The following is a 26,423-nucleotide window of genomic DNA, read 5'->3' as shown; positions in this document are numbered from 1 at the left end:
GTTTATAAAAGGGTAGATTTAGGTCAAGAACACGGATTTTCTGATTCCTAGTTGGATGTTCTTTATATCATCTCATGCTGCATTTGCGCCTTTAGTAAGGACATATTCCCATTACAAATAAAATGCGGTTTTCCACATACTATTGTTTTTCAGTGATGTTGTGAATAAATTAGGAATGTGCTTATGTGTGCATGCACATGAACATGTGAATGTATGGGTATAACTCATACACATATTAAAAATTCTTCTTTGAAAATAAATATGGATGACGGAATCTCCTAAGGAAAAATGATAGAAATGTGCTCCTTCCAAAACTGGTCAGTTTCGATTAGAAAACCGTAGTGGGTGTTGTAGGCAGACTAATGGCCCCCCTTTGATGTCTGCATTCTAACCTTCAGAACCTGTGGCTATGTTAGGCTGCACGGCAAAGAGGAATTAAGGTTGTAGGTGCAATTAAGGTTGTTCATCAGTTGACCTGAAAATAGGAAGATTATCCTGGATCATCCAGGTGGGGACAATATAATCACAAGCATCCTTAAAAGTGGAAGAAGGAATTGGAAAAGATAACCAGAGAGATGGCAGAGTGAGAAGGATTCGGCTCAACACTGCCGGCTTTGAAGATGGAGGAAGGGGACCAGGAGCCAAGGGAAGGGAGCAGCCTCTAGAAGCTAGAAAAGCCAGGAAAAAAGTTCTCCCCTGAGCATCCAGGAGGAATGTAGGCATGTTGACCCCTTGATTTTAGCAAGTGAGATCGTTTTGGACTTCTGAGCTCAGAGCTGTAAGATACACTTGTACTGTTTTAAGCCGTTAAATTTGTGGTAATTAGTTACAGCAGCCATAGAAACCAATACGACAGGACTCTCTTTAATGCATCCTATCTTTTGCTTTTGTTTTTTCTTTTTGAGGAAGTTTAGCCCTGAGCTAACTGCTGCCAATCCTCTTCTTTTTGCCGAGGAACACTGGCCCTGAGCCAACATCTGTGCCCATCCTCCTCCACCCTATATGTGGGATGCCCGCCACAGCATGGCCCGCCAAGCAGTGCCAGGTCCGCACCCGGGATCCCAACCGGTGAACCCCAGGCTGCCAAAGCAGAGCGTGTGCACTTAACAGCTCGCTGTGCCACTGGGCCAGCCCCTGCATCCTATCATTTTTGACCATGCATCAATATTAAACTTCACTGAATATTTCTGTTTATCAATCTTTTGATTTTAATGATTCTAGTAGACTTTATACTTCCAGACATTCTCTCTGTACTTCTCCTTGTTATACTTTTAACCAATGGTGAAGGAAGGGAAAAAAATAGTCTGATGTGTAGCATTTAGCCAATTTCCATTAAATTTTTCCTCTCTCTAAATAGTTGTTGTTTTTCCAATTCAGCTAATGTGATATGAAACTTCAGTAATTTGTATTTTCTGTTGCATATGAAATTTAGATATCTCCAGCATCAGATTCCACAATATGAAAGCAGTTGTTTATAATTTCTCATGTATTTTCATTGTTTCCCTCATATTATAACAACAGGCTATTATAAGGAAGATGAAAATGAATCACTGTTTTCTAGGATTCTTATTTTCTTTCATTATAACAAGTACTTGACTTCCTGCTTTTACATAATGTAATGTACAGTGATTAAGTTACTAGATCTTTACATTTTTTTAAAACTGTAAATACTGAGCTAAGTATTTTGAATAGCACCCACTCAATAGTTGTAGTTTTATTTATTTATAAATTATATACTTATACAAGACTATTAAGGCATTATGTATATTATATAATATACAGAAGGAGAATTTTTTTAATGAGATAAAAATAAATATAAATGGGCTATGGAATAGTAGAAGTAAAAGAGTATTAGAACTGTTGGAGTTTACAGAGTTAGGCTTGAATCCTGTTCCACTCATTAGCATTATCTGGCTTTGAGTAAGATCCTTTAAGGGCTTGGTTCCCCCTCTGCAAGATGAGAATAACAATATTTATAATAGGAGAAATTCAGGGAAGATGATTAAGGCAACATTTTATATATAAAATCTTCCCAAATAATTTCATAAAAACAAGCAGGGAAGTTATGATAGCACAATCAAAAACTCATATACAACGTAAGTTAAAACCAAGAGATCAAAGCTTCCTTCCAAATATTGGCTTAAAAATAGACACATACATCAATGGAACAAAATAGAGAGTCCAGAAACAAACCCTAGCATATATGGGCAATTAACCTACAACAAAGGAGCCAAGAATATATAATGGGGAAAGGACATCTCTTCAATAAATGGTGCTGGGAAAATCGGACACCTACATACAAAAGAATGAAACTGAACCACTATCCTATATCATACACACAAATTAACTCAAAATGGATAAAGACTTGAAACCATAAAACTCCTAGAAGAAACCAGAGGCAGTAAGCTCCTTAACATAGATCTTGGTGATGAATTTTTGAATCTGACACCAAAAGCAAAAGCAACAAAGGAAAAAATAAGCAAGTATGACCACATCAAACTAATAAGCTTTTCTAAATAGCAAAGGAAACCACAAACAAAATAGAAAGACGACTCTTGAATGGGAGAAAATATTTGCAAATCATATATCTGATAAGGGGTTAATATCCAAAATATATAATGAACTCATACATCTCAATAGCAAAAAAACAAAGAATCCAATTTAAAAATGGGCAGAAAGATCTGCATAGACATTTTTCCAAAGAAGACATACAGATGGGCAACAGATACCTGAAAAGATACTCAACATTATTGATCTTCGGGGAAATGCAAATCAAAACTACAATGTGATATCACCTCACACCCATTAGAATGCTATCATCAAAATGACAAGAATAACAAGTATTGGTGAGGACATGGGGAAAAGGGAACCCCTGTGCACTCTTGGTTGGAATGTAAATTGGTGCAGCCACAATGGAAAACAGTATGGCGTTCCCTCAAAACATTAAAAGTTTTCCAGCAATCCCACTGCTGGGTATTTATCTGAAGAAAATGAAAACACTAACTCAAAAAGATATGTACACCCCCATGTTCATTGCAGCATTATTTACAATAGCCAAGATATGAAAACAACCTAAGTGTCCATTGATTTATGAATGGATAAAGAAATTGTGGTGTATATACATAAATAATATATACACAATGGAATATTATTCAGCCATAAAAGAAGAATGAAATCTTGCCATTCGTGACAATACGGATGGACCTCGAGGCATTATGCTAAGCGAAATAAGTCAGACAAAGAAAAACAAATACCATATGATCTCTCTTTCATGTGGAATTCTAAAAAAACAACCTCACAGTTACAGAGACCTGATTGGTGGTTGCCTGAGCTGAGGGGTGGAGGGTTGTAGAGAGTGGAAGAAATGGGTGAACTGTTTTTTCTATTCTTTCAGTTTAAATAGTTGAATAAAAAAATAATTTTAAAAAAAGGATAATTCACTGTAAAAAAAAAATGACAAAAGAGTTGAATAGACTCTGAACAAAAACAGAGTATCTAAATGGCCAGGAAACAAGAAAATGTGCCCAACTTCTTTACCCATCAGGGAAATGCAAATTAAAACCACAATGAGATACTATCGCACACACATTTGAATGGTTCTAATAGAATGGATAGAGATCTCACATGTGAGAGAGGATGCAGAGCCATCAGAACCTCTCACACAGTGCTGATTGAAATGCAAACAGGTGGAACCATTTTGGAAAACCGTTTGAGTGTATCCGCTCAAGTTGACTTTACGCATACCCTATGATTCAGCGATTCTACTCCTAGGACATACCCAGCAGAATCTGGGGTGACTTGAAATTACATCTAGAAAGGACATACACATATACTTGGGATAACTCAACTAGAACGATCTACCCAACACTAAGACGATTTTGTAGTAAAACTATTGGACTTCCAGGAAAAATAGTCAGTCCATTATAAACAACAGAAAATCTGACTGACATCAGACTTTTTGACAGCAACATTCATGCCGGAAGAAAATCAAGAAGATATTTAAATGTGTACGTGAAAAATCAATCAAGAATTAAAAAACAAAACAAAAGAATCAGACAAAAAACTTAGATGACTTCTTCTATGATCTGTGAACGAGGAAAACTTCCTTGATGAATCAAAATCCAAGAGCAATATGAAAAAATATTGATAAAATGATTATAGAAAAAATACAAACACTAAAACTTTTGTTTTTGCCAAAGACACCATAAATAGAGTTTAAAAAATGACAAACTTGGAAAAATATTTGCAACTTATATAGCAGGGTTAATATTCCCATATTTCTAAAAGTATTAAAAAATACCAAAATTTCTATGTAAAAATGATTTAGAGAAATGATCAGACAATTCACAGAAAAAGAAGTGCAAGTGTATGCTCCATATATGAAAAGCATTTCTCAGAATAAGAGAAATGCCAATTAAAAGTATGCTAAAACAACATTTCTCACCTGTCAGTTTGGAAAAATCCAAAATTCGTCATCCTACTGGGTTGGTGGGGCTGGGGGAAACAGGCATTCTCAACTATCACTGGTGAGAATGCGAAATTGCAAAAGGTCTGTAGAGGATAACTTAGCAATATCTAGCAAAAAAAAAATTACATATATATTTACCTTTTGATCAAGAAAAGCAACTTCTAGGAATCTATCCAAAGGAACCATTGGTAAAATTATAAAAAGATATATGTGCAAAACAATTCTTTGTAGTCATTTGCAAAAGCCATAGATGGAAAGAACCAAGGGTCTGTCACTTGTAACAGCCACAACTGCACGAGAGAATGAGGGCTATGTTTATATACTTCCATGGGGTGCTCTCCAGAACATGCTATTCAGTGAAAACAGTAGGAGGATAAGTATTTTAATAGACTACCAATTCTCTAAGAAGGAAGGGGAGAAACATGTGTGTGTGTGTGTGTGCGTGCTTATGTTAATAAATTAAAAATCAAGCAAGCAAGATGGCAGGAGTAGCTATAGAATGAAACAAAATAAAAGGTTACTTAAGGGGGAAAGAGAGAATAAGGGAGCGGAGAGAGGAGCAGAAGCTAGAATCCTTTGTGTGGTAGATTTCCCTCTGGAGGAGAGTGACTTTCACCTATTGTAAAACCAAATTAAAATTTGAAAAGTAATCCCTAAAAATAAAAATAAACAAAATGAAACAAATGTACCCACATATATAAGTAATTGGTGGCATAACCACCAGGGAGGAAGTATTCTAAATGATCTAAAGACAATAATTTGAAGAATTGCAAAAAAAACTGCATAAATAAACAAACCAACAGTTTTCTGGAATAATGTTATTGGTGGTAGTGATGGCATTGTTATTCTGCGACTGCTGGGACTGTGTTTTGGGATAAAGAACATGATTCATCATGTAATATTATAATTATATCATTAGAAGTATCATTGAAAACCGAGATTCTCCACACAGGAGAATTTAAGCAAAAACTCTGTAGTTGGAAGTACCATCACGAATTTATGATGTACTTTATTTTTTAAAAATATTTCCTAGTTCTGTGCATTGAAAAGGGACACTGAGAAACTCAGTTGTACTGAGCCCTGCTAGCACCCAGTGTGATGGTTAATTTTCTGTGTCAACTGACTGGGCCACAAAGCGTCCAGATATTTGATCAGCCACTCTTCTGGGCGTTTCTGTGAGGACTTTTGGGGACGAACAGGTTCACGTTAAGATTAACATTTCAGGTTGGTAGACTGTGGAAAGCAGGTGGCCTCCCTAATGTGGATGGGCCTCATTTAATCAGTTGAGGATCTGAATAGAACCAAAAGGCTCACCCTCCCCGAGTAAGGGAGGACTCTCCCTGCCTCACTGCCTTTAAACGGGGACATTGGCTTTTTTCCTGCCTTCAAACTAGAACTGAAACAGCAGTTCTTCCTGGGTTTCGAGCCTGTCAGCCTCCAGACTGGAACGACATAATCCATTCTCCCGGGGCTCCAGCGTGCTGACTCACCCCACGGATTTGAGACCTACCAGCCTCCATAATTTTGTGGGCCAATTCCTTACAATAAATCTTTTCATGTACACACACACACACACACACAAGATCCTGTTGGTTCTTTTTCTCTGGAGAATTCTGACTAATGCACCCTGAGTGAGGTCTTCCAATATAATTTCCCATTAAAAGGAACCAGGGTTCTTGGAAGAAATGACTGATTCCAGGTCTGCAGTAAGAGAAGTGAAAGACGAATTTGGAACATCTCTTTATGACAAATATCAGGGAAACTATCAAAACTACTAAGATCGTGTCAAAAGGAATCAGAAGTCAACTTGAAGAGATTCCATTGACCAAACATGGTACAACTTGTATATAAGGATAATAGTGGCAATGATTTGAAACACATAAAAATATTTAAATCCATTGGTTCATAAAGAGATTAAAAATCTAGGGGCTGGCCCAGTGGCACAGTGGTTTAGTTCACAAGTTCTGCTTTGATGGCCTGGCTTCACTGATTCAGATCCTGAGTGCAGATCTACACACTGCTTGTCAAGCCATGCTGAGGCAGGAATCCCACATATAAAGTAGAGGAAGATGGGCACAGATGTTAGCTCAGGGCCAGTCTTCCTCAGCAAAAAGAAGAGGAGGATTGGCAGCAGATGTTAGGTCAGGGTTGATCTTCCTCAAAAAGAAAAAAGTCTAATTGATTAACATTAGATGCTAGTGCATAAATTATTATTTTAAAAACTGGTGAAAAGAAAAAAGGGAAAGAATCCTGAATTTTCTATAAAAGTTTTACTATTGGGTAATCAAGTAGTAGAATGCGGCATTCTGTTTTTTGAAGTGTAAGCTAATGAATGCAGGCGAAATACTAGATTTAAAATATTCCTATAATGCTGTCCTAATGAATTAGTGGATCAATAATTGCTAACACCATATGCCTCTTGGGGGCAGAGTACCCCAGCCCTATGAAATAGTGTCAGAAAGTATAAGACCTTCTTTTCTGTCGGTCTCAGCCTATCAATAGTGATGCTGTCAGCTAGAAATGCCTGGGGCCACTCACCTTGGCCCGCAGGAGTCCACACAAACATTTCCCCACCCAGAGCCAACATGGTGGCTGGACTGGCCCTTGTGGTTCTTATTATGATTGCAAGATTCACCTCAGCAACAACCATTGGGGAACTTTGAAAAAACAAGGTTTACTACTCACAGATCCTGGAGCCTACATGACATGGCTGGGGCCACACAGCAACATCACAGTGAGAGAGAGAGAGAGAGAGAGGGAGAAAGGGAGAAGGAGGGAGAGTGTGTGGACCTAGGGTCGAGAGTGGGATGTCTAGGGTTTCTCGGCTTCACTCTTCATTGGTGAATTTAAAACACAGGGATGGAATTAAAGCACAGAAAAGGAAAAGCAGGGTCACGCGTATCGTCAGTTATCTAGGTGATCCAGGGCTTTCCAAAAGGGCCACTTCATTGGTGGAGCAGCCTGCCTCTTTCTCTAGCTGTGTAGCTGGCATATGTGGTTTGAGGTGGATGTCTTTGTAATGGATAACTCAGCAATCAAAACCTTAATGTCAGGCACTTAAGTTACAGTCAAAAAAGCTAATAGGCAGAGACTTAACTACAAACCTGTAACTGAGAACATCTCTTTCCAACTACCGTTTACAAAAAACAGAGAGGACAGACGGACGTGCTAAATGATGCCATGGGGATGTAATCATCTAAATTCAGACGGTCAGAAGCTCTACAGGACAAAAAACCAGTTTCTTCAACTAATGAGTCACAAGAAAAAAATACAGAGTGGAAGCATGATAGCTTATAAGTGATTTCAGAGACATATCAACAATCAAGTATGTGGATTTATTCAGAATGTGATTCCAATTATAAACAAGAATGTTTACGAGAAACCAATTAATATTAATCCTGAACCCCTCACCTTGCTTGTAGTACAAATCAAGGAAATAATTTCTCTTATTTTCAGCTGTGATACTCCGCTGAAAGTACAGTTTAATTTATTAATATTGTGGGCTGCAAATTACTTCAGATCTCTTTTGAGAAAGGTTGGATACAAATCATTAAATAAATAGTTGAAACAAACTAGGAGAGTCATAGGGTATGCATATGTTCAGCTTAATAAATACTGCAAACAGTTTTCCAAAGTGGTTGAACCAATTTACACTCCCACCAGCAGGGGGTGATAGAAGCTAGGGGGTCACGGGAAGAGAAGCAAGACAATTGGGGCCCCAAGCCCAGGGATGACCTGGATTTCAGAATTTCGAGGCAGTGAATCTATTGGATAGTAGTTTGTACTCAGAAGTTCTCTCAACTGCAGTGATTGCTAATGTGTTACTACAGAGGAGGGAAGACAGAGATGAACAGGTGACAGCTCACATAAGAGGTGCCCCCCGGGGCTTAGGTTCTGGTTGCACAAAGAACAATACATACTTATACCGGTAGTTCTCAAATGGGGGAGATTTTGCCTCCTTCCACCGCCACCCCTTTGGAATACCTGGAGACATTTTTGATTGTCATATCTCGGCAGGTTTGGAGGAGGGACCACTGCATCTCATTGGTAGGGGGCAGGGATGCTGCCAAACATCCCTATAGGGCTATGTGTGCCATTGCTCCACAATAAAGAATCATCTGGCCCAAAATGCCAATAGTGCCAAGTTTGAGAAACCCAGTATGTCCCCTTGAGGGGTAGTAGTAATGGCAAGGGGCACAGGAGAGGCTTCTGGGGTGCTGGTAGTGTTAAGTTTCTTGATCTGGGTGCTGGTTTCATGAGAATATTCAATTAGCGAAAATTCATCAAGCTACACATTTATAATATGTGCACTTTTCCATATGAATATCCTAATCCAATAAAAGCAAACAGTATGTGCCTGACATAGCGCTGAGCATTTATATTCTTTCTTCAAAACCCCCATAATTTGGATTTGATTATTTCTATTCTAGAAATGAAGAAATCGGGGCTTCAGGAAGATAAGTGTGTTGCCCCAAGGCACACAGTAAATGAGTACCATAGTACCAAATCTTGGACTTGAACCTTTATTTATCTGGCTCCAGGTCATTGAGCTCACCCAACTCCAAGCCAGCAACAATCAAATGCTAATGAAAGGCAGTTGGAGAAAGGGGAACTGGTTTTCATTTCAACATAGTCCACATTCGGGGTCAACCAGTCTTCTGAGTTTTCTCCCCTTTTAAATCGCCTATTTCAGGACGTGTAAAATTTTTGTTGCCTCTGAATTAGAGAATGGACAGCTGTAAAAGAGAGAACATGGGTGAAACATGGATCAAATAAGGTAGCGATTTTATAGATTACTAGGATTTGGGGAGAGAAGGTTGAAACTACTAAAGTTTAAAATTTAATGGGAAGTTTTAGGACCACATGTGAATTGCATTCATGCATACTCCCATGGGACTATGAATAATCGAAATCTAGGCTAAAACCTAAGAGTTAGGAAAAAAGGGGGCATTAATTGTTAAAATAAATGAGACACTATTCATTTGGAAATCTTTCACAGGAACAGCCAATATGAATACTCAATAGAAATGGACAGCTTGACCAAGCAACCATTTATAAGAAGCAAGGGAAAGAACTGTCAGGAAACCTCATCACTCAGAAGTCAACAGTTCTAAAATTGCTCAGAGCCCAGAGTAATCATCCCCCTCACCCCCCAACCATGACTCTTTTGAAGTGTTTCATGTAAAATCAAGAATCAGAGCACAGATCAAAACCTTAAGCCCAGACAGACCATGTTAATCATGCAAAACATCTTTGTACTTAACTAAAAGAATGATTTCAAAGTACCTTGAATATAAGGCTCATCGATAAATGGTACCCACTGGTATGAGTGTACCAAGCCCAGAGTTTTATAAGCAAATATACTGCTATAAATTATGAAACTTAAACATAAGAATAATGAGTGGGGGATGGTTATCTAGAAGTAATCATAAGATGTTTGCTATTAAAATTAGTAGTTAAAGATTCAGTGGGATCTCACAAAGCTCCAATTTTAAGTTTAATTTGCTGAAAAAATACAGATTGGTAGATTGAAAACCATTTATATTTTTTAAGATGGTGATAGTGATAAATGCTACTGGATCTAGTTAAGGAGAAGTGTCTGGTTAGTGGGCTGAAGAAATCAAGGTCACATGCTGACATATTTTAGCATCTTTGCTAATGATTTGGAAGAGAGAAGAATATACAGCATGAACATTTCAGGTAATTTTTAAATTGAATATATATAGTATAGACGATATGAAAGAGAAGAAATACTATTCTTATATGATAATGGGCTTTTTCTCCAACCAGAGTTATATGCCAAGTAGCACTTCTAAATTCCCAGGAGGAAAGTTGCCACCCCTAAGTTGACCACAAACATAGTCAAGAGCAAAACTTTCAGAGTCTGAGACAACACATGCCTGTGTCTCTCCCCTAGGAAGCTCGGCTCTGCCCAAATTCTGACTCCCTGCATAACCAGAGAACCTAGGCCCGGCCGTTGCTGTCCAACCCTTTCTCAAAGTCAGAGACTCTGCCTCCCACGTGTTAGATCCTCGTCCAGCAAACTCCAGTTTCTCCCACACGCAGGACACATCAAATGCAGGTGATTGCCACGCCTCAATTCGAAGAAAACAATCTCTGCCTCCTTCAGCTGTGCAAGGAACGTTCCACTTGTCCCTGTTAACTTTTCTTGGCTGGACCACTTCTCCAGCTTGTGCAAGCTTTTTGGGGGTCAAAATACAAAAACAAAAACAAAGTCACTTACCACTGTGTACACCATAATTTCTCTGGTAGATGCATACTAAATCAGTCATGTCAGCTATTTATTATGCAGTTAAACAAATGATTTCGTGTGTTTTTACTTTTCCAATCAGTTGTTTTGATCTAATAATGAAAATACCCAGAGAAGAGAAACTTGTGTGTATTATGGTCACAAACTAGAGGAATGGAAAACAAACTGAAATCTCAGGATGTCTCAGCTTTAAAGACTAGCCTAATAAAATATTTCCCAGAGAAAAGCTCGATTAAATAATGAATGAGTTGAATTCTGGCATTGAACAAGCTGCTGACATTGGGCTCCTAGGAAAACCTACTCTCCACCCTGAGGTTTCAAATGCAGTAAGAGGCAAACTTTGACTGTTTCCCCTGAAAACACAAGTTCTTCGGTTCTTAATTGGGCTCTACAGATCAATTTTTGAAGATATTAGAAATTTCCCCAAAACTTATGAATATATGTGTTTGTGAATACATATACATATTGAAGGAGTCCAGAATATGCCACTGTGGCATAAAAATTATTTTGAGCTGGAGGCATTTGTGAATCAACAGATGAGGAATTCTTTTCTTTTTCCCTGAACTCCTTTATCTGACTAAAGGCAGAGCCGCCCAAAAGAACTCAATTCTTGTCAATCCCCTCCCCAAGGGCAACCTGGGAGGGTTGACTCATCAGCCAGGACAATGAGCTGGCACCACTCCTAAAGAGAAACTGCCACGAAACTATCATATTTCTTCTACTCTCCTACGGGCCCATCTATTTTTCCTGAAAGTCATTTGTTTTCCCTTGTGCCATTTCTCCCTTCTCCCCCTTCTGAGAAGTCATTTGGCTTCCCGTTTTGAGTCCTTCTCCCCCTTCCTTTCACCTGTATGTGCATAAGCCCCCAATTCTAACTGCCTGTTTTGAGTCACGTTTCTTTGTGAACTCCCTTATGTACAGACAGGATTAAAATCTGTTTTTTCTCTTGCTAATCTGTCATTGAGTTTAGTTCACAGGCCTCCAACTACTGAACCTAAGATGGGAAAATTTTGCCTCTTGACAATATATAGGGAGATACCTGTGTGTATATACACACATTCTCCCCTATCAACTGTCTATCATCTATCTATCTATCTATCTATCTATCATCCATCCATCTATCCATCTATCTATCATCTATCTATCTCTATTTCTTCCCAGGAAGAAGAAGACACAGAGCCTTCCTCAGAAGCCAAAAGAATTCTACCGCCTTTTGATCTACAACCTTTAACGTGTGAAAAGGAAAACAAAATGGACTATTCTTGTGAAATATGTAGTCCCAGAATGCCTGGCTCAATGCCATGAGTATAAACTGTAAAAAGTTAAAACTTTCTGGAACTTCAGATCCTGAGGTTTTATGGGCCAGTTTGCTTGCGTAGAGCAACTTTTTAATGCTTTAGTAGATGATCAGTTAGGGGAAGACACTTTTAGTACTCCTGATAATAAAGTTATTTTTAAAGTGATTGACTTGTGTTAAGATGAAATTGAATACTCAAATGCAGTAAGATTATGTAGGAACTGTGCTTTGGGTTTATTGTTTAAAATGACTCTCAACTCTTACACAGTTTTAACTGTTTATTTGAGTTGGTTCTCTCTTTGCACATTTAAAATACTTTACAGTAATTGGCCTCTGTTTCTTTAATTGTAATTATGGATAAAATTGTCATGTCTCATACTTTTTTTCTTTTTTTAGTAAACATGCAGAACATTACACAAGGCAAAAGTTTACAGCTCGATGAATTTTACAAAGTGAACAAATTCATGTTCAGACTAAAACAACAGAACATTAACATCATCCCAGGAGCCCACTTAGAGCCCCTTCTAGTCATTACACCCCCAGCCTCCTGATAGCTAACACCATAGACGGTGTTTCCCGTCTTTGAAGTTCACATAGATGAAATCATACATTATATATATACCTGTGCTTGTGTCTTGTTTCTTTTGTTTGATGTTGTGAACTTTACCCATGTTATCACATGTAACATTAGTTTTTCATTTCATTTCTGTTTAGAATTCCATTGTAGAGTCACGACTTACTGATCAACTCAGATATTGATGGGTATATACTGTTTTCATTTTTGTAATGATATAAGTAGTGCTGCCATTAATATCCTTTGGCATGTCCTTAATTGAACACATGCATGCATCTGTTGGTTATATACTTGAGTCAAACTGGGGGAAGGGTCATAGGGGATGCATACGGTCAGCTTTAATAGATACTGCCAAACAGTTTTCCAAATTGGTTATACCAATTTATAATTCCCATTCATCAGTAGTATATGAGAATTTTTTTCCCATAACCTTGACAACACTTGATACTGACTTTTCCATTTTAGCCATTCTGGCTATGTGTAGTATCTTGATTTCAATTTACGTTTGCCTGATAACTAACGATGTTAAGCACCTTTTATATGTTTCCTGGCCATTTGGATAGGTTCATTTATGAAGTGTCTGTTCAATTCTTTTGTCTGTTTTTCTACTGAGTTGCCTCGCTTTTCACTGTAGAAAATCTTCATGTGTTCTGGGTAAGAATCCTTTGTCTAATTATATATAGCGATTAAATGTCTTCTCCCACTTTGTGGCTTATCCTTTCACTCTCTTAATCGTATTTTTTGAGGAAAAGATTAATTTTAATCATCTCCAATTTATCAATGCTTTTCCTTTATGATTAGCATCTTGTTTCCATCTGAAGAAATCTTTGCTTATCACATAGATGTAAAGACATTTCCCTGTCTTTTTCTGGAATCTTCATTTTGCCTTTTAGTTTTGGATCTACAATTCATATGGAATTGATTTTTGTGAATAGTAAAGGAAGGAGTCAAGGTTCATTTTATCCATGTGGATGCTAAAATGACCCAGCATCATTTTTCAAAAAGGTCTTTTCCCTACGCACTTCAAATATGTCACCTTTGACATAAATTAGGTCACAGGTTACCAAATATGTGTGGGTCTGCTTCTGATCTTTTCTGCTTGTCAATTTATCCACCCTTGTGCCAATCTCACACTTAGTTACAACATCTTTATAATACATCTTGATATCTGCGAGTGTTCATCATCTGCAAGATGGCTTTGGCTATTCTTGGACTCTTGCATTTTCATATACATTTTACAATCAGCTGATTAATTTCTGCAAAAAACCACATAACTTTTACTGCACTTACATTCAATCTATTGACATCTTAATATATTGAATCTTTGAATCCATGAATCCCTTAATTTATCTTTTTCCTCATTGTTTTCATTATAGAGGTATATATATCTTTCATAATTTTGCATCTATATTCATAAGAGATTTTCATAAGTAATTTTCCATTCTTGTATCACCTTATTGGCCTTTGGAATGAGGATTATACTGGCCTCATAAAATGGGTAGAAAAGTGGTTTCATTTTTGCTATTTCTGGGAGAGTCTACAAAAGACTGGTGGTTTCTTTGTTTTCCGTAAGTATTTCAAGGAATGTCATAGTTTTTAAATTATTAAATGAGCTATTATATCTAAAGCACTTAGAAAGTACCTGGCATTTGATAAGTCGTACAAAATGTTCAGAATTCTTATGTGCTTCACTATCCATATTCCCCATGTAAATCATTGCATTAAAACGCCAGAAGAGAATGCAGGCTTTATCCAAAGAGACCTATATAAAGAGGTAATGAGCTTTAAGCCATTCTTCAGAAGTCACCCTTCAATTTTCATTCAATTATCAATTGACTACTCATCATATTTTCAGAGAATATTCTATTTCAATTTTTCAAGTCTTCTGTTGCCATAAAAGTTGGATTAATACTACATAAAAGAGAGGGGGCTTTTGACAGAGCATAGTTTTAAATAATGAATATGGATAACAATCTCATACTCATGAAGAATTTTTTGTAGCTCATAAGTTTACACTGAGTCCATGACACATCTATTTTTTTCCTTAGTGAACTCATCCTGTACACCTTCTTCCATTCCTAGTCACTACGCTCTCTCTCCCCTCTCTTCCAGTGGAAGTTTTCATGAGTTACCTCCAGTCAGTCTCCATTTTCCTACGTTCACTCACTTCTCAAGTCAAATCTGGTTTCCACTTCTACCAATCCACTGAAATGTCTTGCTGCCAAGGTCCCCCCAAATTGCCATGTCATTAAGTAAAGGTCATTATTCTCTCCTCAACTTATGTGATCTCAGCAGCAATTAGCACTACTGACCACACCTGCTTTCTTGAAACACATTATCATTGAAACAGATTTATCATTAAACTCTGTGACAGTTCATGCTTACTATTTTCTCCTAATTCTATTTATACTATTAGAGACTCATCTTTATATATATGACTTTGTTGAGTTCAATCTCTTGAAGCATGCAGCTGCAATCATTTTCTATGAATGTTGGCCCTTAAATGTCTCTCTCAAGTAAGGTGTATTTCTTCTCTGTGTTCCACATCCACACATTCACTTACCTCTCTGACATCTCCATTTAGAGACTCCTCAGGCACCTCAAATTCAACACCAGCTAAAACTGGGCTCATGCAATTCTTCCCACAGCTGATCCTATAATTCTCTCCCTCAGCAAAAGTTGACACCATCTTCCTAGACCTGGAGATGAAAGACTGAGAGCCAGCCCTTGACTCTACTCTCTCCTTCATCCTACAGTCATGCACCTGCTAAGTCCTGCTCACTTGATCTCCTAACCATCTTCCAATTTCATTATATTTTTTTCTTTTTCCAGTGCCACTATTTGAAAGTCCAGGCTACCATCAATTGGTCAGAACTACAATTGGCTCTGCTCTGAACATTCGTAATTGCTAGTCTACCCACTGCAGCCAGAATGCTCTTTTCAAAACTTGAATCTGAGAATGTCAAGCCACTGCTCAAAAGTATCTGTTTAATGTCTGGCTCTATCAGGGAACGTAGTCTGTTTTGTTCAGGTAGATCATCAGTGTTCAATATATGTTTGTCAAATGATAAATGACGAGAAAAAGAATCAAAAATTGTTTTAGAGCCCACAGATAAATATTATATTTTACTTTGACATGGGGGTAAGAACTTCTCCAAGTATAAGACATTATTTAATTTTAAAGTTTATAATCAAGAAGGCCAGAGTTTATAAATAATATCACACAATATAAGCTAGCATTTAATGCAAGAAATTAGTTCTTAGGATAGACCACACTAATCTATCCAGCTCAGCCCTCTGCTCGGAGAGTCACACACCAAAGGCCAGAGAAAGAAAAGTCATCTATGGCCCAGTTAGTGAGACACGTATTTACAGTGTCTATTAGGTGCCAGATAGGATGTGTAACCCCGTAGAGTACACTGGGTGTCAAGGCCTCTGGTAACTATGAGCTATGGCAGATGCCAGAAGGATATATAAGATGCAGGCATGAGAAAGAGAAGGGTAGGATTTCATCCAGCCAAGGAACTAAGAAAGCCTATTTGGGGCAGGAGACTTTTGAGAATTTTAAGGGCAGAATTTATTTAGACAGAAACTGGGGAGAAAGTATTCCAAGTGAAAAGAACAGTACAAATGGGATTAACCTGGCGTAATGTAATGGTCACCATTGCTGTGACTTCTCATAAGTTACAGAGGCCTCAACTTGGGTGGTGGCGATCAGAAATGGACAAGATAGAAACGGACAAGACAACACGTCAGCTGGAGCTACCAGATTTTATGGGTTGGGAGATGGGGAAAAAAGCATGAGGAACAAAAAAGGGGATGCCCAGGGCCTCCCACCCCAGGAGATGCCAATGCCAATAAAGGAAATAAGGAAGCTAGAAGGAGACCATGGTGCTGGGGTCCTGAACACATGGAGGGAGAGAGAACGCTGAGTTTCTGAGCCCCTGAAGTATAGATGCCTGTGAGATATCCAGGCAGGGCTGGAAATGGACATGTGAAATTTGAGAAGAGAATAAGGAGAGCTCGGCAAAACTTCAACATTCCTATTAAATTGTCTTTAATTATCACACTGTGAATCCATAATCCATACATCTTATCTGAAGCATTCAGGAATCTTCAAACAAGTTTCTGATTACTTGTATAAATCTTCACATTTCACTTACAACTAACATTCATTTTTAGCATCCAACATCTACTTAATCAATTAACAATTGTTTTCCATAAAGAGTTTATTGAAGGTTGATTCGGTCTTGCTCCTGCATCCCAGCAGCTGTTTGTGTCCTAAACTCTACACTGAGAATTTCAGTCAGGCTACAAAAGAAGTAAGTCTAACTAATGATGCCTTCTTGTCGGGCAAATTATTTCATTTTGAAATTCTATAGCAAAAGAACAACAATAAAGTATTGGTTCCACTTTTAAATAAATAAGGGGTTATTTTGCTGCTGAAAGTTTTCATTCAAATGACTGATCAGATCTCACATGTCTGTTTAAAAATGTCTGACTTAGGTCGTTACAAAATGACAGACTATGATAAACTAGATGATAGTTGGGAGTGAGACAATGAGGCATTGTTTACACAGAAGATTGAGTAACTGGTTTAACAAAAGAGGTTCTTGGGTATCTATTGTATGTACAACTAAGAGATTTACTGGAGCTTTTATAATTTCTGCCAGGCTCTTTTCCAGCCAGCTTCATTAACTTGAAGTAAATCAAATCATGCAGAAATCTGGCTCAGCCAGGAAGATATAATATGAAGAAAAACAGACACGGGATGATAAGGTTTAGAATCTTTGGCATTTTTCATAAACATTTTGTTTGAAGATTATTAAATTACAACGCAGAGAGAGAAAAAAAAACCATAGTAAAACTCACTATTAAATCAGGTCTTTTTACCTTAACTTTTCTTTACAATACACATATATATTATATATATAAAACTGCACATACAAAGTATGTGTCCACAAAATATAGTCTTTACAACTTAAATATCATTTGAACAGAAAGATACTTGCATACATTTTAAATATGCACAGAATTGGGATTTTTATTCTGGGGGGGGTTACTGAAATGGTGGGGTCTGCAGGAATCAGATACACTCAAAGGAAGACTTCAAGGTAGTACTTTTCTAGAAAAAGGTTTCCGAGATATATTTGTATTATGTGTAGCTTATTTTGCCCATGAGAGGAACCAAAGATCAATTTTGACTGCTAAACTATTTTTACTTTCTGCTCAAAAAGGCGGGCAAATGAGTTGATTATGACAATCAGGTAAGCAGCCACATTTATTAATCCCTTGCTCCTCAGTCTTTATCTTTCTAAATACTCTCAGAGGTCATTCATCCATCCCCTCTCCGCCTTTCTGAAGCTGTAATGTTGACAGTTTATTTTGGAAATAAGCAAAAAGTAAAGTCAGAAGAAATGGCGTTTTAAGGCAACTAAATACTTTCGTTAAACCTTTACACTTCGGAGGAGCGATCCCTTTGGACCTTCCTGGGGCATCCATTGCCCACGGTGGCCCGTGATGTAGGCTGGCATCCAGCACCTAGGGGTTTACTGAAATTTTACATATAGGTCTTCAGCAATCACAGCCGAAAGATTCCCAAAGATTTGGGCTGAACCTGGTAAGTATTAAAAACTCTATTTATAATATACATTATTTGCTAGATGATGGCTATCAAAGACTTGTTAACTCAGAGAAAAAAGTGACTCATGAACAATAATCTGAAAGGAGTGTGGGGATGGGGAATGGAAATAACTGAATCTTAATGAGAATCCGTCAGAGGTGTGAAAACAAGTTCAAAGTCACTCTTGAATCCGAACGGTCTAGAGTTGTTCTCAGGGAGGGTGTTCAGACCCATAGCAGCCTTGCTTTATCTCCTATTTGAGAAGGGATGTTAAGTCTTTCCTAGTCTCTGGATTGTTTGCTTTTGCTGGGCTGAACCGCTATGCGACTAGGACGCCCATGCATGCGGATGTGCGCACGCGCCTGTGTGCATCTGTGCGCGTGAAGAAGGGGAGAGAATACAGCGAAGGGTCCACACAGATGCATTTCAGAATGACACCACGGGTACCACTGAAAGAGCGATGGTATTGGTCTAATCAACCAAACAGAATCCGGTGCTGGTGTCCAAAGTCGGTGTGTGTCCTAGAGCGCGCTGCGCTTCTTCCGAAGGGGGCTCTGGCTGCTGCAGAGTTTCAATTCCGCGTACTGCACCTGTGAAAACAAACAGACGTGACGCTGGCGGCTAGGTAACCCTAGCTCCCCACAGTGTGTGTTAATGGCTCCCCAAAGACAAACCAAGGCAAGGGAGGAAAGGTTCAAAGGTAATGAATCATTTTCTAAACACAGGAACACGGGGGGATTAATTGCAGGAAGGATTTGAGAAGTCATGCATCATTTCTTGAAACCAAAATATTAAAAGCAGATTTTTCTAATGAGATGCATGGGTTTCTACCTGCTCTCGGCACTGCTAGATGATTTTCGTTTTGTACCTGCTTGTTTTCAACCAAAAGTGAGCTTAATAATGGCCTCTTGGGAGTGTTTATCTTAGTATATGATACAGCAACTTACTAAGAAGTATTCATTTAAAAATATCTAAAATCTTGGGGAAAAGAATCTCTGCAAATTATATACATTTATTTTGCCAGAGAGGGAAAAAATGTTGAAATTGATACTGGCCCCAGACTGACTTAGATTTCTTTTAAAAATGAATTTCATTTACAATGTAATGGCTAAAACATCTGTGATAAATATAAGCACTCGGGGGCGTCCCCCATGGCAAACTGTCTATCGTATTATTAGAAAGTGCTCTTGGCGATTCATGAAGGATCTTACTAGCATATTGTATATCTTCCTCGAAAGCTCTTTTGTTGTGTCCCTGTGTATTCATGCCAACTCCAAGTGGATGACCACACTGAGGGCTGGTGCCTGAACTATGCACAGATCATCCCTGGGGGGCTTAATGGAAACTTCCATTCTTCAAGACTGCAGGCACGAACTCACATTGCCCCTCAAGTGATGGTACGTTGAATCGTATCGCTTTGGTGTGTGGACTTTGATAGGCTGATGGTGGAGCAGCTCCATTTAAAGTATTGTATTACAGACCACATGTGCTATTTTGAGCATTTGTGCCAAACTCCCCAAGGACACAGTGGCCCATCACATAAATTGAGCTATACTTGGCCAAAAGCAGATACGTGAACAAAAGCATGCTCTCCTTGGAGGGTTTTATGAAAGACCCTTAGCGGAGCAGGGGATGACACACCTGTCAATCTTCAATGCAGAACAAACAGGGCCAGGTTACTATTTTATAATCATGGAATGCAAATGTTAATGAGTAAATTCCTATTTATAGAACGCATTTTAATAGATAATCATATCGTAAAATGAAGGTTAAAGGAAAATAGCATCCTGGAGTTTATTTTAATCCCTAGAACTTGGAATGAAGGGGAAAGAAACTCTAGGGCTTTGCAGCCCTACATCTCTGCAATCCACCCAGAGTTGCCAGGGAACCAAAAATGGTACGATGGCCTGAAGATGAAAATCAATATTTGATTGAGGATTCTCTCAGATAATAAAGGACTGTGTCTTTGATCATTGTGATGCTATTTCACGCCATGGTCTCCCATCTATCTATTCTCTGATCTCTCTTCTCCATTAGAGAGACTACTGCCTGCCCTCTTTCCTCTGGATGCACAGCAGCCCCATCTGCAGGGGCCCAGATCCAGCTACCTATGGCACTTTCTGGTCTTGTTGCCTTGGTTAATCTCTACATATCCACAGACAGAGGACACTGCTGGACTAATTGGCCATTACCTGTGAATAATACTTCCGATTGATCTCAAATTATGTCATGCCGTCTCTGCCTCTATGTGTATGAGAGTAAGTGGGGGCTCTGCCCTCAATACCCCTAAGTCTTTACAGGGAAGGGGGCAGAAGTGCAGCCTAGGAGATAATCAGAACAAACAAGAATAAAAGGAATAATCCTCTTGTCCCTCACTTCCCATAAAATGCCTGCCATCCGGAAGAGGAGGAAAATAAGCCAGCCTCCCCCAGTTTTGAACGTCATGCTCTCCCATGCACTGAGCCGGTCTTATCCTCTTTGGGGAGACAAGCAATCAAAAAGGGACAAATACCACTACACTATATCCACGCAGTATGAGTTCCAGATCATTCTTAAGTATCTCTTTTTCAGGATAATTTTCCCCAATCATCTCATGCTTTGGACAAAGGTTTTCTCAGCACCTCCCTGTAAGGCAGGACTCTTTAAGGATCTTCTGATTCGTTATCTCAATTACTCACAAGCACAGCCCTGGGCTCCTCTGCCTCTGGCGCTGGCCAGACTCCTGTGCTGGGGCCCCTGTTGGTGGTGACCATTCATTACATACCTTTTGAACATCAGACGGCACCCTGGAGAGGAAGTCTAGTAGCTCATTGTTGTCGATGGCATAGGGATTTCGAAGCTTCTTAGTAAATTTATTTATGCCTGAAAAATAGAAACACCGGGCAATCTCTTTGTCTGTCTGTCTGTCTATCTATCTATCTTTAAAAAAATCACCTGACTAGGGGGCGGGGTACATTCACAAGTAAAAATTAGTGTGAAAACAATTACTAGACCTGAAGTCATGCATATGTTGCTGTCATGTGGAATCATTCACAAATGGCTTTTCTTGAAGGAAGGAAGGGGTGATTGTCGGAGAGGGACTCTGCCTCCTTCAGCTGTGAAAATCCCATTACAATCCCAGCGGCAGGGCGGCAGACAGACACACAAAAACTGGCGCTCATTGGTTTTTTTGGACTACGCTGATTAACAGCCTTCTCTGCTTGGAAAACCAATGTCCCAGATGGGAAAGGCCTTCGTTAGCCCAAACAAGTCTCTGCTTGGGGGCTCTGGACCGAATGCAGCAGTGTGAGGGGGAGGGTGGGAGTTGTTTTTTTGTTGTTAAAAAGCAAACTGCAGAAATCTATCTCCCCCCTTGGAAGTCATTTTCACAGGTTTCTCTTCTCTCACTGCAGAACAGAACTTGACATGTTGATTGTACTCTGATGCTGCAGGAAACTGTGAAAAGTTATTATTGGAAAATTATCTTCCTCTGGTTGCTAACTTAATTTATGGACCGCAACACGGGTGCGTGGGTTGTTCTCAGCAACGGAGTCCATGCGAATTTAGGACGAGGGCAATGACAATTAGAAGGGGTTCAACATTTAACACGTCAATACACTGTAGAGCATCCTTCCTTGGTGGCTGTGCCTTGGGCTCGTGGGCATGTCCTGGACAAGTTCTACCCATGGTTCCTCTTCAGAGGGAAGCTCCTTTCAATTACCTTTTGTCTCCTGCTCTGCCCCTTGGAGCTGCAGTGCCCATACCCGGAACTCACAAACTGTGGTCTTTTCACCGAACGTCAGTCCTTTTTTGTGCTGAGTATTAGAAGCAGAAAGACTAGGTGGCCTTCTGAAGTTTTGCCCCAGAATGTGTGTTTAACAAGGATCATATCTGAAGGCCGCGGCAATCCCACTGATGCTGAATGAATTCTCACCGTAGGTGTACCTTGACTGGCTCCTACTCCGAAGCCAAGGTAACGTTTAACTGTTCAACGGTTCCTAACACATAAAAGGGTTGATGTTTTTCTTCTTTCATTAAATATTATTTTACTTTCATCTAAGGACTAGACATCCTGCATGGCATTATACCCGACACAATGCCAACCTCCAGGCTTTTCTTTCGAGAGGGTCAGAGTCACATTTGCTTTGCAAATGGGAGCCGGCCATTGTTCACCAGTAAATGGCAGCATGGTGGTGGGGCTGAGGAAGACTTCTTGTAAGTGTTCCCTTTCTCTCCAGTCAAAGCTGCACTACGTCTTTTTTCCCTCTACCCCCACAGCAAGCTTCATGTTTCTAGCTAAAATTTTCCCCAGCGTTCCTTTAAACTAAAATACTCTCACTGTATTATTCTAAAGACATTTAATTGTAGCATGGGCTTTTTGGCAAAAGAAAACAGACAAGGCAAATGACGAAGGGAGACAAAGACATATTGAGAAAAGATATATCTTCTATTGTTAATTATATATAGTGTGCGCATCTGGAGTCTTTACAATGAACAGCAAGGCACGGATAATATCGCAGCCCATCAAAACACTGCATTCTTAGTCACTGAGAAGATTATAAACCTGCACAGCAGCTCGAATGCACCAATAAGGGCAGAATTAGTTCACAATGCACAGAAACTGTCTATATTAGAAAAACTTCGTTAGAATAAAAATTATAAGGCACTCAGATTGCATGTTTCAAAAGCATACCTTATTTTTTTTAAGGGGTGACAGGCTCAAAGGTCAGTAATTCCACCATATTATCTACTGTATGAGACCAAGTGTCAACAGGGTATCATGTATTCCTTGGTCATCTTTAAAGGGGCAGGGGGTAAGGAACAAGGGTTATGGAGCAGGAGTAGCCAGGCTCCAGTTCTGGCTTCACCATGTATTAGCCGTGTGGTTTCACATAAATCACTTAACCTTCCTGAGCCTCAGATTTCTTATATTAAAATTTGAATAATAAGGACCTGTCCTACATAGTTTCCAAGGTTGATGGGAGAATCACATTGGACAACAAAGGCAAGAGGATTCTGTAATCTGAAATTCGCCAACAATGAAGGGGGCTAACATCATTACTGTAGATGTCAATAAGCCAAGAAAACAAAGGTGGCAATGATGAAAGAGTCTTTATATTATTAGGTATGTGAGCACACACCCAAATTTGGAAGTTGTCGCTTTATCCATTAGCATGCTAAACATACCTTTAGTTTTGGGGTTTTTTTTTTGTTTTTTTGGTGATGAAGATTGGCCCGGAGCTAAAATCTATTGCCAATCTTCCTCTACTTTGTATGTGGGATGCTGCCACAGCATAGCTTGATGAGCAGTGTGTAGGTCTGTGCCTGGGATCTGAACCTGTGGACCCCAGAGAACCAAAGTAGAGCATGTGAACTTAACCACTACACTGCCAGGCTGGCCCCTAGATTGTTTAACTTAATACGGACAGACAGAGTGCATATCAACTGTGAATTTTTATTTCTTTCTTTTAGCAAAAAGGGAAAAGTAAGTGGAATCCAATTACCAAGGGATAGCATTTGGGAGAGATGCTGATTTAATGGTCCCAGATCACAGATTGAATAGATCACTGGATTGAAAGCAGCCCTCTAGTAAAAACAGTCTTGGGGAAAGTCAGAGAGAGGAACAACAGCATGGGTGCTTTGCATATATGGCCACTGGAGAATAACCACTTGAAACAGAATTATAACACTATTTTTCAGATACTTATATGAGTGAGTGGCACGTAGCCCCGATTGCATGCATTGGTGGGGGTGGGTGAGGTAGGGCGGAGAGTCCTTGCTTGCTCATTTATCCAACACGGAGCATCTTCCACGGCTATTCTGAAATTAATCTATTTTTATAGGCTTATGTTAAATAATTCTGATACTTAATACACATTTATATAAAATATTATTTTGGGGAAAGAATATGGAAATATAAAAGAGACAGTTAAATAATTTTGTTTCAAAGGGTTAGAAGCATTGAACAAAAAAAGTAGGATCTTATTCACCACTTTTAGGACTCAATGAAAATGAGTCAGTAACTTAGAATAGGAAATAGTCTTCTGATCCTTAATAAAGTTTAAAGGAACACTAGAAATTTAAGACGTGTAAAGTTATCTTCTTCTACATGAGAAAGTCTCTGCCAAGGATGCAATCATGTAAGAGATGTGCAAAGGAGTTCCTGGGTCTGTGCTGGCTAATAACTAACTTGTCTTGGAAAAGAATAAGTCCTGATAGAACTGCAGAATATATTTCATGACGGCAAGGCAGGGCTGACATGGTGAGCTCAAAGGGTTACTGTCAGCCCAGGATAGCATCGTAAACTCCATGCTCTTTAAGAATTTCATTCACAAGCTGAACAATAAATAGCGCAATGTCTCATTAGGTAGATGCAAAAAGTTGGTGTGGAAAGCTGCCAAGATCTTGGAGGAGAAGAAGAGAAGTCAAAGTGATTTTGGGTAAAGAGAAAAAAAATTGGAATCTTAAAATGGACAGTCAAAGGAGGAAATGCAGTTTGGTCTTCTTTGTGAAGGGAAAGATGCAGAAAAGCAAATCAAGAATACACCAGAACAGTGAAGAAATCATGGGACAACAGTATTTAACAAGCTGACTATGCCGTCAACTTACACAAACTTAAAAATGAACAATATACTGGCAAAAAGATTGTAATTTTGAATCGTTCTAGGTAGGGTCAGACAACAGTTTTAGATTTGTGTTTTAAATGTAATCAGTAAATGGATTTGGAAATTAATACTTATGAAAAACAATTAAGAGAGCATAAGATTGCTCAGTCTATACAGATAACATTCAGCACATAAGATATTCAGGGAAATAGTTTTACAAAATACCCCTTCTTAACCAATGGGCCCCTGAAGAACTCCATGCTCTCTTTCCTGAAGGTCAAATACAGATCGATGTGCTAGAATTGTTGCGAAACAAAACAGAAACAAACAAAACTAAGCATGAGAAGACTTTCCTCAAGAAGGAGGGTCATCAAGGATTGATTAAAAGACATCCCTGAAGAGAGAGTCAGAATATCTTTTTCTTTTCTTGGGCTTGCTACAGAGGAGAGAGACTTCTGTACAAGGATTTTTGCCTCCAGGACAAAATAGAAAATGAATGGATTATGTTCCCTCAAAATCATTCTACTTCTGAAATGTTAGGAGTTATTCTATTTTCCCCATGCCTTTTCCCATTTCTGAATTTCTATGTTTGGCTTTGCTCATCAGCAGGATCCTACCTTTGTGGGTTCTCTTTGAAAAGGTCTACATTTAGTTTTTGAGAAAGGTTGAAGCTTTTATTTGGCATTTGCAGGCTCTCAGCTTTTGCTTAAAGGTGAATGCAGTGCAGTCACACATTTGTAACATCCCTGAACATCTTACCATCTGAAGATCCCTAGAAGTGACTACGACTGTGAACTCAGCAGTAGTTCGAGAAGCCAAGTCATGGAAACCAGGACTGACAGACTCTTATGGAGAAGGGCTGTCTGCTTCTCCAACAATTAATTTACTGCAATGAACTTTCCTTCTATCAACGCAGAGCTCACCCACTAACAGACACAAATGCTCACAAAGCTGCTTGCATTTTGTCCAGTTGCTCGCTTGAGTTGTAAGTCAAGTCATGGAATTTATTTCAAGTGTGCCATTTTCGTTTCTACTTTTTTAAAACAGCTAAACTTACATAGGCACACCATTTCCCCTGGTAAAAAGAAACTTCCTCTTCTGTCAGACCCTGGTGAGGGAGTCCCTGAGTGCCCCACCGCTTCCCCCCACTGCTACTCCATGTAAGTATTGGGTTAGATGATTTTTTTCTCTCTAGGAGAGATGAAGTGTCAGGAGCAACCTGGCAGCAGCCAGACCTACTTTTACATAATATAAAGGGCAAGATGCAGGTGTTTGCTCACTGTTTAAATAACAGTGTTTCCTGCAAGTTACTGGGCCACAGCAATATATTATTCGAGAGTATTTATGGCTATGAAAGCCCAAAGGGAAATTGCACGCACAATCACATTTTTATTTGATTGCAATTATACAAGAGGCCTATAAATATCTCTGTTGATTGTTCATGCAACTGGTCTTTTCAGGGAGGTCCTGGAAGTTTTTGTTCCCCAAATGCTTTCCTTAATCTCACGTTTAATTGCCAACAAGAGAACATTTAAAGTTTATAGTCGCACTTTAAAACGAGTAATTGGTTCTTACCTGGAATTGCTTGCTAGCAAAAGGACTGTGC

At 39.0% G+C, this 26,423-nt stretch overlaps 1 protein-coding gene across 6 annotated transcripts in view; it reads right to left on the bottom strand.

Moving 5' to 3' along the window:
• Positions 1-16,650: 16,650 nt before the first annotated feature.
• Positions 16,651-26,423, bottom strand: part of MCTP2 (multiple C2 and transmembrane domain containing 2) — a 222,974-nt gene continuing 213,201 nt past the window's right edge. For all 6 annotated transcript variants that reach the window (XM_008535761.2, XM_070618934.1, XM_008535763.2 and 3 more), the window contains exons 22-23: positions 20,998-21,095; positions 16,651-18,823 (exon numbers count right to left, since the gene is read on the bottom strand). In XM_008535761.2, coding sequence (XP_008533983.1) covers positions 18,755-18,823; positions 20,998-21,095 — 167 coding nt within the window. In that variant the 3' untranslated portion in view covers positions 16,651-18,754. The remainder of the gene's footprint in view (positions 18,824-20,997; positions 21,096-26,423) is intronic.

This window comes from Equus przewalskii, chromosome 1 (assembly GCF_037783145.1).
Source record: "Equus przewalskii isolate Varuska chromosome 1, EquPr2, whole genome shotgun sequence".
Taxonomy (NCBI): Eukaryota; Metazoa; Chordata; class Mammalia; order Perissodactyla; family Equidae; genus Equus; species Equus przewalskii.
This window is presented reverse-complemented; position numbering and strand designations above follow the sequence as displayed.